The sequence below is a fragment of the Gadus morhua genome, chromosome 9, assembly GCF_902167405.1.
Source record: "Gadus morhua chromosome 9, gadMor3.0, whole genome shotgun sequence".
NCBI lineage: Eukaryota > Metazoa > Chordata > Actinopteri > Gadiformes > Gadidae > Gadus > Gadus morhua.
The window spans coordinates 18,464,008-18,476,616 of record NC_044056.1 but is presented as its reverse complement, the minus strand read 5'-3'; the positions used below and the strand labels follow the sequence as shown (position 1 = coordinate 18,476,616).

The 12,609-nt window shown below is 42.3% G+C and overlaps 1 protein-coding gene across 4 annotated transcripts in view; it reads right to left on the bottom strand.

Moving 5' to 3' along the window:
• Positions 1-12,609, bottom strand: part of zc3h18 (zinc finger CCCH-type containing 18) — a 41,268-nt gene that overhangs the window by 7,950 nt on the left and 20,709 nt on the right. For 3 of the 4 annotated variants that reach the window (XM_030366377.1, XM_030366378.1, XM_030366379.1), the window contains exons 11-13: positions 5,587-5,712; positions 3,012-3,104; positions 1,104-1,505 (exon numbers count right to left, since the gene is read on the bottom strand). In XM_030366377.1, coding sequence (XP_030222237.1) covers positions 1,104-1,505; positions 3,012-3,104; positions 5,587-5,712 — 621 coding nt within the window. The remainder of the gene's footprint in view (positions 1-1,103; positions 1,506-3,011; positions 3,105-5,586; positions 5,713-12,609) is intronic. The other variant, XM_030366380.1, reaches the window with a different exon arrangement.

The following is a 12,609-nucleotide window of genomic DNA, read 5'->3' as shown; positions in this document are numbered from 1 at the left end:
CCTAAAATCTATTTCCAGCAAACAGCTTCAAAAATATGTTTTCTGGAACTCAAATACTATGTTTACTTGTTGGAAAAACACCATAATATGTCACCTTTAATAAGCCTGCGTCCGAAACAACCGAGGCATGTCCACTTGCTCAGCAACAATGCTTTGATAATGTTTCATCCGCTGTTGACTGTCATACAGAGCAGAGATGCTCACATCTCATGTTTTGCAAGTCTCAAGTCGTTGGCCATGAGTCCAAGCCAAGTCTCAAAACCACTTATAGTTGCAGCAATAGATGGAGTTCAACCAATCCCACTTTTTTATTACCGCTAGCTTTCATTTTCGAATAACACATAATTGAATAGCCGATACCAAGTACTGTGATAGGTGACGTACATGAAAGACATACAATGAAAATTCCACAATAGACTGTGCAGCACTGAAGCAGCCCCAGATTAATTATTATTCAAAATCTTCCGCCACCTTGGCTCTGGGAAGTGTTAAGTATTCATCCTTATCTTAGATTGCCTCAGTGACGTCTGTGCAAGGCAATGACCAAGTCGTCATAGTGAAACACCATCGGACATTTTCAAATGTGACAACAGCGCTTTACTGTAAAACATTCCAAAGATATACCAAAATATGGGGGTTGCTTTAAATTATCAGAAAATAAAAAGAATGGGGTTCGAACATTGTGCAAGGTTTTGATGAAATTGCAGAGCAGAACTAGCGCTTTGCTTTGTACAAGCATCTAAATAGAAAACACACAGGCTCTATACTGGATGGGGGATCACCAGAAAAGGAAAAAAAGGTCACCAAATTGCAAACCCTTTATCATCATTAGGTAGCTTCTGGTTATATTTCAACCTCATGTTAACATTGAAATGGCTGCTAAATGCGTACATTATTCAAATCACGTTTTTTTATCCTCGTAGTATCAACCAGAAGTTTTACATTTGAAAAGGTCTCTTACATCTTTTTACTATTTCCATATTACGCTCCATTTATTTTGATTTGTTAACAAAGAGATGAAGAAACTCCTAGCCCAGGTTGAGAGCACATGCAAAGACACATTTCCCTCGGTTAAAACTGAAGGGAAAAGGGGGAATTCCTACCTGCGCGGCGGGTGCTGTTGCCGTTCTTTGCGTCTTCCCTCCCTGGGGCCCGGCGGCTTCCCAGGCTCTCTCGGGGCTGGGGGCCTTCCTTCCACTACTCCTCCTCCTACTGCAGCTGGGGCAGATCCAGGCGCTCCCCCTGGTACAGCGCCGGGGCCAACCGGACCACCACCACCTCCTCCTCCTCCTCCACCACCACCACCACCACCGCCACCGCCGCCTCCTCCTCCTCCTCCTCCTCCTCCTCCCTCCCGGCTGTGGGCAGGCGGTCGCCCCCCCTCGGGTGTGGGACGCTGAGGCTTGCCCTGCTGGGTGCCGGCGGGAATGGGGGGGCTCAGGGCTTTCTTCATGGGAGGCTTTTCCCTCCGCGGGGGGGCTCCGGGGCCAGGCTTCAGCGGCGCCCTTGGGTGGGACGGGGGGTGGAGGGGAAGATGGGAATAAAGACATTTGTTGAAATTTTTCCCAAACAGGCATGAAAATGTTTGTTGCTGCCTTCCCTGTGACGCAGTTGGTCGCACCGTTTGTAAACCACAGCTAGTCGAGGGGACGATAAAAGTTGCAAACTTGTGGGGCTCTGGTGCTCAATTACTAAAGAAGTATCGATAAGCTCCGATGTACCCTGTACTGCTTTCGGCATCAATGGCAATAAGGAAATCTGTTTATATGAATTACGCCTAGATAACATTTTGCGATAGTTATACAACTCACTCCCTACATTAAAACAATATTGAAAAGAGAAAACCATCGCTCTCCGAGCTCGTCTTTAAAGTGGAGGGCGGGGCCGGCTGCCTCTGCCTTCCCTCACAAATTAAGGAAACACATTTTCCATTAATTCCGGCCAGATTAATGGTGCAATAGTATCAGCGTCTCACCAAACAATGTAGGCTGATAGAAGTGCTGCAACATTTAAAAAAAGGGCTGTCCTTTTTTCCAAGTTTATTACCAGAAACGGTTGAATGCTTATATGAACAGCGTTCGAAAAGCTAAACCACAACATCCCAAGTAGGATCTGTGTGGAGGAATCAGTGGCTTTCCCTCGTTTTACGGCAGAGCTTCCAAGTAAAGCAGCTGCCAAACCAGACAAGCCACGGAGCGCAGGACTACGTCACTTAGAAGACCGACAACACAGTCGGAAGATTCGATTTGAGGTCCTGTTCAGAGTTTAATGTAATGGGTGGCACTTGAAGTTATTGTTCAGCTCTTTGGCTGCGTTGGTCTGAGTGCGCTCATTGGAAACTGGTGAAGTCCAATTTAGGACACACAGCTTTCAAATGATCACAAAACTAGTAGGGGGTTTGTACGTGGTGTAAAGTTCAATTCAGGCGAATCGTGCCACTACCGACTACTGACACTTTCTTTTTTAAGAGCATTAAAAAAATAATCACACGTGGATTAGTCTGGAAGAGCTATGGCCAGTAAAGGTAAAACGGCTGATGCTCCTTTAGAAGAACGTTTCAAATAACGCCTTCTTGGAGCTTGGCTGCATGCATACCCAATGTGTGATGCTCTATTCCACTCTTTCCTTTTGCTGTTAATCATTTATATATAATCAATATATTTATTTGAGATTACAGTTAAATTGACTTAATATTATAGAGTCTATAAAAGCCATTTATTCCAAAAATTGTAAGCTGTTGCTACAGAAGAAAGTCGACATATGATAAAAAATAAATCAATGTCCTTTTGTTCTTAATTTCTCATTTATTTATTCTAAAAGAATCGATAAGACTACCGGTGAAGTACCGTTATATTGATATCTATAAAGATATCAAAAAGAGCAGCTGATCCGTCATGAAACTAAGCCAATTCCGTGGCGGGCGATCAACCTTGAACGCATGCATGAGGTGTCTGGGCTGGGACTGCCTCGGAAGTGGCTCTGAATGTGTGGGTGTTCAGGCTTCTCCCTACCCCTTTGGCAGCACCAGGGGCAGGTCTGTCTTGTTCTTAAGGTTTCTGGGTGCAGCCTGACTCGGAGAGGGCGAGGTGGAGAACGATCTTGATCTAAAGAAAGGGTTGTGATATAAAGAGAGCACAAGAAAATAGGTTTGAAGCCGGGAAGAGGAAATGTTGGATTCACTTATGGTTTGGAGTAGGCAAACGGTTTAACAGGTCAATAAATGACCAGCCACGACTCCATAATCCAACGCAGTTAAAAACCCTACTGGCTCTGCTTTAAAATTGTTCAATGATTTCATGCAAGGAATTTAAAACATTTTTGGCATGCACAGACAACAACTACAATGCGGATTTCCGCTTGCTAATTATTGAAGCCATTAAAGCCAGTTCCAAAGTGTGACCTTGACATGCAACTATTACAACTTTTAAGGCAGTGTTTTGAGGCCCTTGGCCTAGGTCTTCTGTCGAGCCAATCGACCTCCGGTTAAAATCTCCTTCTAAAAGGAGAGGTAAAAAAAGCTGCTAAACAGCAAAACAGAAGTACAATCCTGTAATGCAAAAAATGCTAAACGAAAACAAAACTTTCTTCAACCGGACCCCCTCCATCCACCTGTTCCAACTGACATGGGCCTCAACCATCTAGGCCTTTAGTCAACCAAAAACACATCAGTGTCAATATAAAGCGCGTCGGGCAGCAGCGTGTAGTATATAGAACACACTGGTCAGAGGATTCCATTTTAGGTTGTGTTCAATGAATGGTGCTGCGATTCGTGCTAAGGTGCTGCGATTCGTGCTAAGGTGCCAATTCCGATATGATCACATCCAAAGCCTATCGAGCGTTAAACAAGAAAGTTGCCGGAGAATCGCAGACATGAAATAATGAGCATATATATATATATATATATATATATATATATATATATATATATATACACATACACATACACACACACACACACATTGATTTTAGATGATATGCCTACATACTTTAACACTTTCAATACTTTTCGGTCTCGCCTTCTTTAAGTTGGGCGAGTTCAAAGTTGTGAAGAACGGGGTGTTTCGACCTCCTGCCATATCAGCCTTGCAGTCTTTCAAACCATATGATCATTAAAACAAACTACGGCCCCTCCGATATTACTTGTATCCATAATTCATTCATGTTATTTGTAACACGTTATAGCCCATCACTCAATAATAAAACACATCGGTCTGCATATGTCCCTCTGTTCCCCGAAAAGAATGGATTATGAGCTTTTTCCCTTATGAAATGAACACCAGCAAAGTGCATAACAACAAACCAATTGATTCAACTAACCAGAAGCCCACAACCACATTCTAAGCTACATCAGATCTCACACAAAAAATATGTTGGTATAATACTTGACAGCAAAATTCAAAGTTTGATGAGCTAATAAATTCAGTAGTGTTATCCAGCGTCTTCCAGCTCAAGAATTGTTGGATTTTCTTAATGGCCCCATCCCCTCCGCTTCCAATCACACTGCAGCCAGGCTATTAACCAGAACTAAAAAGGGTCCATATCACTGTCGTTGCAGCACATCACATTGGCTCCCTGTCTGATACAGAATCTGGTTCAAAAATACTAGTCCTTACCTTTAAAGCTCTGCATGGTACTGCTTTTTAGTTCTCTCTCCTAACCACACAAGCCCTGTAGGTCCTAAGAACAACGCCTACTAGCACAATCTCCCCTTACCAAACCAGCAGGTCCCGAGGTCCTCAGAACAAGGCCATCATCTCCCCTTACCACCCCAGCAGACCCCGTTGGTCGTCAGAACAATTTTTACTAGCATCATGTCCCCTCAACCCCCCTGAGATTGAGCCCGGAAGTTGTCAGAACAAGTCCTACTAGCATCCTCTCCCCTTACCACACCATCAGGCCCTGAAGGTCATAGAACAAGGCCTACTACCGTCACCCCCCCTTACCACACCATCATCTCCCCATAACAGACTACTACAGCCCTGAGGTCTTCAGAACAAGGCCTGCTAGCATCATCTCCTCTCACCCCAGTACTACAGCCCTGAGGTTTTCAGAACAAGGCCTACTAGCATCATCTCCACTCACCCCACTACTCCAGCCCTGAGGTCTTCAGAACAAGGCCTGCTAGCATCATCTCCCGTCACCGTAGTACTACAGCCCTGAGGTCTTCAGAATGGTTTCGTATTTTTTGTACGCCGTTTATTTTTAAATCCTTTTGTGTATTCGCTTTATTTCCTGTGTTTATTGCGTCTCTATCTTGACTGAAACAGACTGAATGTTATATTCTGTGTTTGCACTTTTAGCATGCATGAATGAATCAGAAAAACTCCTGCTTTGTATTTTAAGGGGCCAAAACGTAAACTAGTGCTGCTGTTTACGTATTTACATGACTATGATTAATCTCCTCAGAACATGTTCCGCACTTGCTTACAGCCCTTGAAATGCTAGTACTAGAGTTGTAATGGAAAATTCATATGTTTTTCCATGTTTCCTATTTGTTGCTTGGCGTCCTGGTGATGTGTAATCCGTCACCCCTGTAGGGGACCCATTGGCCATGGCTTGGACTGAATTGTGTTCCAAGACGGCTACCTGGATCGGCTGCCGCTGATGGAGCTGTGGTGGGAGGAGTGGCTGGAGTAGGAGCTGAAGGAGGAGGAGCGCGAGCGGGAGTGCGACGACCCACTGCCTGTGAAAGATGAGGACCGAGACGACGACCTACAAAGCAAACACAGAAAGGATTTCAATTTCATTCAGAGGAACCTCACAAAAAAAACAACACGCATTACAAATCATACAGACGGACAAATGCTCTCCCTCGCATCAAAACCACCCATATCCTCCCCATATCAACCATTGGTTATTAGACAATAAAGGAAAGAAACAAATAAACACACAAAACAAAAAGACATGAGGAAAACAGTTGCAGCTTGTATGCAATAGATAAAGAAGAGACCTCTTAAAGATGAACTGAACTGAAATAATCAAGATAGACAACCACCCTTTGAAACCACCCTGGGACCATGGACCTATTAAAGAACATGGTTTATCATCTGCCTAATAACATGGTTATCAAAGACATGGTTTCACCAAAAAATCGTATCCGTGTGGACGGGGCCTGAAAGCAAGGGCGCAACTTTGGGTCTACCATTGAGGGGGTTAAACTCTCGGCATATTTATTTATTTGTTTATTTGTTTTTTATTTATTTATTCATTGAATCATTTTCTTCTGTAAAAGGTAACATGCCTATTTGCCATTCTTGTATTAGAATTTTATTGCGATACTACAGATTTTGGCTACTCTTTGACTATGTATGCCGTATGACACAGTAGTTAAATTCAGTGTTTAAGCACTAGTCAACAGTGGCTGACTAGTGCCATTTAATTGGTTTTGTGTGTGTTTTCACTATCTTATGAAAAAACCCCGCAAGAACTTTAAAGATGAATCAATTGCATCACTGTTTTGGCACCTGCATGCAGCAAATTTATTATGCACAATTCAACTCTCAATGCAGCACACAATACAGGGTGGCACACTGGAGTGCAGCTTGCACCTCTATTCTCTATCTGTAAATCCCATTTGAAGGCATGTTACAACATATTAGGCTGCAACTTAACACACATACCATACCAAGTATTTGACTAAAAGAAACAGGATGTTATACTGACGTCTATTCTGCCAGCAACTATAGCACTACTAGCAGACTATAGATATTGTTGGGCAATTCAGATAAAAGCACCAAACACCGGTTTGTGTCACAGTGTAAAAGAAATGAACTGTGTACACACTGACTTCTTAGTTAAGAGGTCCAATTTTTCCTGATGGATGTGACACACTGCAACAAGGTTCAGCCTCTGCTGTGTCATAGTTGTGCGCAACCAAGTCTTTGATCGTCTAAGAGCACTAAAGCTCCTCTCTGCCTCAAGAGGACGAGACTGGTACCACAAGGAGTAATCTCAGAGTTTGAACTTCAGTAAATAAGCCTTGCACCTCTGCTGGCAACTCTTTGAGAATGTTTGTAGCCTCTCCACAGGAACTGTATACGTAATTATGTTTGAACATAGGTAGCTGGATTCCAGCAGCTGGGCATTCATTACTGGGTAGTCATGAACCACCGGATCAATATTTCCAGAAAGCAAGGTGTTCTCCAGCTTTTGTAGGGTAAGAAGACCACCCTGCTGGAAACGTTCAGTGAACTGCGTGTGAATGGTGTGAAGTGCCTCAGAAAACTCAACTCTGTAGTATTCCATAGGAGTTTTAGGACTGAAACCCCTTGACTCTCCACTATAGCGCTTGGATGGTTGTCGAACTCTTGGCATAGTTATGGGTTCTAAGTCTAAAGAATTCACAACTGTAGATGCCCTCCCAAAAAGGTGTTAGGCCTCATCACTCCTCTTGCCATTGAGAGTAGACTGAACCTTACAAACAGCGGACTGCATACCAGAAACAGTCTGTGTCCTTCTCTAAAGAGACCTGTGGAGACACTGTAGACACTGTCTCCTGTGGAGACACTGTAGACCAAGTACAGTGCTGCCTCTCATAAACGGCTAAAATAGAACATTTTCAGCGGCTGCATTGGGAGAGTTAGTCCCTGCAATTTCCTCTAAGGCACTGAGGATAGAGTCATACTGTGTTAAAAACTGAATGGATGGTGTCTAACATGTCTAACAGTCCACTTAGTTTCAAAAAGTGGTTTCAGGGCACTTGAGGTTCCATGGTTAGATAACGCTATCTTATGAAACATGTTTGAATTTGCCAGACTGTCCACACAAAACTCCTAATTGATGAACCCAGTCAAGGGCATCTCGCACAACTATAGAAGCTGTGCATGCCTTCTGTGCTATCAAATTAACACAGTGTGCTCCACAGTGCACATATAAAGCAAGTGGTTGTTTCTTCCTAATGTGAGCCTGGGTTCCAGAATATTTGCCAGACATATTTGCTGCGCCATCATATGTCTGCCCACGCAGTGCTGACAATGGCATGCTAATGCTACATTTGCAAGAGATTCTCATGTGGTCTCATGCACTGAATACATCCCAATGATTTCCTCATGAGGATTTAAGTCATGATCCACATAACAAAGACATACAGATTCTTGTTCTTGACCTGATATGTCTTGTGTCACATCAACAATCAAGGCAAACTGTGTGGCTGGGAGGTATCGAAAAGTGTCAGCTATTCCTCTGATAATGTCTTTGCTCAGTATGCCTAGTATTTCGTTTTGAATGAGGAGGACTTGTGTAATCCTGCTTGTGTGTCTCTAACCACTTCTGAAAAGTAGGGTCATCTTCTGCCTTTTCTTTCAGATGTTTGGATAAATTACCCTTCTCTTCCACATGACCTCGTAGAGCTAAACCTTGCCCAGCTAAGTATTTGATTGAGCCTACAATCTTCATCAATCCATACCTGGCTTCCTCCTGTTGTCTGGCAACAGCTGAAGAAAGCTGTGAAGCTAGTGTTGCCTTTTTGTGCATAGATGTTCACGGCATGGATATGCAACTGACTTTTTGCATGTTTTGAGAACTTCTGGATAGCCTTTTTCCAATTTCTAAAGCCTACACTTACAAAGGCAGGGTCACAATTGTTTGCAAATGTTGAATGATTCAAAAAAAACCTTGGCACATTGAAAACATATGCCCCTTTGTAAAGTGGCACTGTAATGCAACCAAGGAAAAGTTGTGAACCATTTTTGTTGACACACAATTATCTCACTTCTGCACTAGTATAAACTTTAAAAGGTTGTGCAGGCTTTGTGCAGGTGATGATGTCTGAAACATCAAATCCCTCTCCGTTCATGTTGTCGGTGTCTGACTGGTCCCTGACAAGGGGCTCAATATCCTGTGTTAAAAATGACATGAAAACTTGTTGCTCTCTGAAATAACAATCCTATTAAATTAATGTATTGTACATATCAATAACACTATTCACAGCTAAATTATGTTCCCTGTGTTCTCACCTGCTCATTTGCCTGACTGCTGCCCTCATCATGTGACCCTCTTTGAGGAAAGCACAGGAACCAAATGACTTGCTTTACACAAGTCCTCTCATTCAAAACAAAATACTAGGCACAATGAGCAATGTCAAGATAAGTCAGGACTTTTTGAGAGGGCATCTACAGTTGTGAATTCTTTACACTTAAAACCCATAACAATGCCAAGAGTTCGACAACCACCCACATGCTATAGTGGAGAATCAAGTGGTTTCAGTCCTAATGTTCTTAGGGAATACTACAGAGTTGAGTTTTATAAGGTACTACACCATTCGCACGCAGTTCACAGAACATCAGTGTTCTGACAGTGTATGTTTAGATGCACCATTTTTTTCAAGGTCTCTTACCTGGTCATCTGTGCCTCCTGCGCTGCCTGTCTGTGCTCTCTCTCCCTCATTGTGGTCACCTGACCCTCCTCTCTCTCCTCCTTCAATTGCTGTACCTCCTCTGTCACCTCCTCCTCTCTCTCCTCCTTCAATTGCTGTACCTCCTCTGTCACCTCCTCTCTCTCCTCCTTCAATTGTTGTACCTCCTCTGTCGCCTCCTTCTCTCTCTCTCTGGTCACCTGTCTCTCTCTTATCACCTCCTTGGCCATTTCCATCTCTTTCCCTCTTCTCCTGATATATAAAAAATCCCAGTTAATGTTCAAATGGTTTGAGAGAGGTGGTATATCCTTTTGGAGAATGCGTGTTCCCTCACCAAAAAGTTGTAAAGCATTTTAAACACCTTTCGCCCACTTACTAGCACATTAAGATTGCTACAAAATAATATTATTATTATAATTATTATTATTATTATTGAGAATAATAATAGTAATGTTGCTTCAATGTTTCCTAAGAGCAAGCCTACTCACATGCACCGTCAACCGTGTGTATGTGTGTACAGTACAGGCGTGCTCGCTCAAAAGGAGTGGCATAACCTCTGAACTAGCGCATAGCAGCTAGCTGTCAATGGATGACATCTCTAAGTAAATTTGTGCAATCCCCGCCAAAACGTGTGACTGTATTGGAGCAAACAGCAACTTGGTCCCTGGTCTGTACTCGCGTTACATTTTACCCAGCCGTACCCAAGTCCGTTTGAGGCAGTGGGTTCTAGAATCTTAGGTTGAGGACGTCTATCGCTGCCATAACAACGTATGCTAATCTTAGAAATTTCACGAAGTTAGCTAACAAGCTAGCTCTTATAAAGCATGAAACAAATATCTGGCATGAATCCGGAATTATTCAGATCGTCTGGTTTTACTGCACATAGCACACCAATTATACTGTTTGAATGTGAAATTAAACAGAATTAAATGGTTTCATTCTCCACTGATACCTCTTCATTCTGAGGATTTTTACAGATGATTAAAACATGATACTATCTTGCTGGCAAATTAAATTAAAACGAAAACAAACAAGTTATTCATACAGAATATTTCATATTTTTGTTAATCTGAATTATGTGTAATGATATTGATGGGGTTATATTAGCTGGATCTGATTTTTTAGGGTGGGTCATGAACCCCCTAACCCCCCCGCAGATTACGCGCCTGCTTGAAAGACATGTTAGATGCACTTTGGGAGATACACCCGTGGATGAGCATAGATGCGAGGCGGATTCACGAGTGTCACGTTTACTTTAGGTGGATGTTGGAGGTTTACTTTCTGGTGGATGTTGATGGATATTCGTCAGCAGTGCTGACGAATAAAGTTCATATCATATCATATTGCACAAAAGGATATTGCACAGATACATCTTACTATGAAGCTACTTCTTCGAGTGTAACTCCCTCTGCATCAGCAATCAGCTAGTCGGTGAGCATCAGGGTGAGTAGAAAGGGACATATGTGGAACTTCTGTTTACAGACCCGCCATGGTTTTATTAACAGCTTGGAAACATAGATCTGTGATATCGTCAGAGCAATAGTTTATACACTATGGTCGGAGTGCTAGCTTGTGGGGATTGAAATGACAGGGGCTATCAGAGGGTTAGCCAGTTTTAAGGATGCTAGCCATGTATTAAGGGCTGGTTTCCTATTCAAAGGTAGCCTATGGAAATGTATGATTACCCCAGCTGCCTTGGCCCTATATAATTAATTACTGCCAGGGGCAATGCAGTATGATCCTCCTGTAGACCTGGTTGTTTGATTTTCCATTCAGCGAGCCTCAGAGTCTGACTCATTACCTGCTATTGCTGCTAGAGCCACAGAGTTAAGTTACCATGCCAGTGACGTACCTGATTTGTGAAATCCAACATGGCCCCGTCCAGCCCCGTAACATAAACAACACTTTCACCGTACAATTTTATCCCTTTTAGCAAGTTCAGCCATTTTTAGTTATTGTACCAATGAGAAGGCAGTCAATAATATCAGTTATATCAACTAAACTTCAAATTTCAGTTCAGTTCATCTTTAAACTGATGAAAAGAGGAAATGGCTCTGAGAGACATAGGTAAACTCTTCCAAGTAGGAGGCTCTCCGCCCAATTTCTTTGGCTATTCTTGGAACAAAATAGAAAAGACATTCGTATCTCTTAGGCTATAGGATGAACGATATGGAATCTAATGTTGTTTCAGATATGATGGGTAGATTGAAAAAATGCATTTGGAAAAAAACTAACCAGTGTAACTGGTGTCGAGCATTTTGTGAAAGAAGATTCAAAGACTGATAGATATGACCGTGATGAGTTCTGAATGGACACCTCGAAACAACTCTGCAGACTATTATAAATCACATTCAGAGGTTCGAGATTGGTTTAAGCTGTGTTCTATAAACAACAACCGCATAATCAATTATGGGCAAAAGAAGCTGAGTAATAATTTGTAGCAGTTTAGTTTGTTTTTTTTTAGGATGCAACCATATCAAATGATGAGCATTACTAAACCATCGATATGGTAATATGTTTAATAATGCGAGGGTAAGTGACATTCATGTCTGGCATCTGTGTGTGCGTGTGCGTGATGGTCCAGGTAGTTTCAAGGTCCGGTATAATACAATTTGTACCATTAAAAACCCAGGGTAGGACCACAATGGCATCAAATGCTCCATTCCCAGTCAGTACTCTCACAGGAACTTTTATAAAATAGTATCAAAATCTGGTACTTTATTTAAACCATTTAAAGACTGACAGTAGTATTTAAATCCAGGGTCTTCAACTGCAGAATATGTCTGTAAACGCTATAAACACATACAAGCCTTTGATGATCTCTTCGTTTCGATCAGGGTTGAGTGTTAAATGTTAGTAGTTTAATAAGTTATTTAGGTTCAGACCCTTTGCTCCCCTCGTGCTATTAATGGTGTGCTATTAATGGTTGATCGTGTTTGGCATTATCCCCAAAGAATAAGAAATGCAAGTCGAGGATGGTCACCGATTTAACCATCATCCTTTAGCCAATGACATTGGCTATATCTTTCTCTACCTTTATTTCGTTCTTGGCCATCACTCAGTATCGCATCACTGATGTCATCACTTCGACAATGTTACTGGCTATGTAATACAGATCATAAAGTCCTTCTAATGTAAACAGTGTCACTGTTTTAATAATTACTTAGTTGCCTCTTCAAAATGGGTTCAAATCTGACATCTTGGTCTTCTCTCTCCCTTACCAGATTGACTCCATCTCGAAACCACTCACACACAAA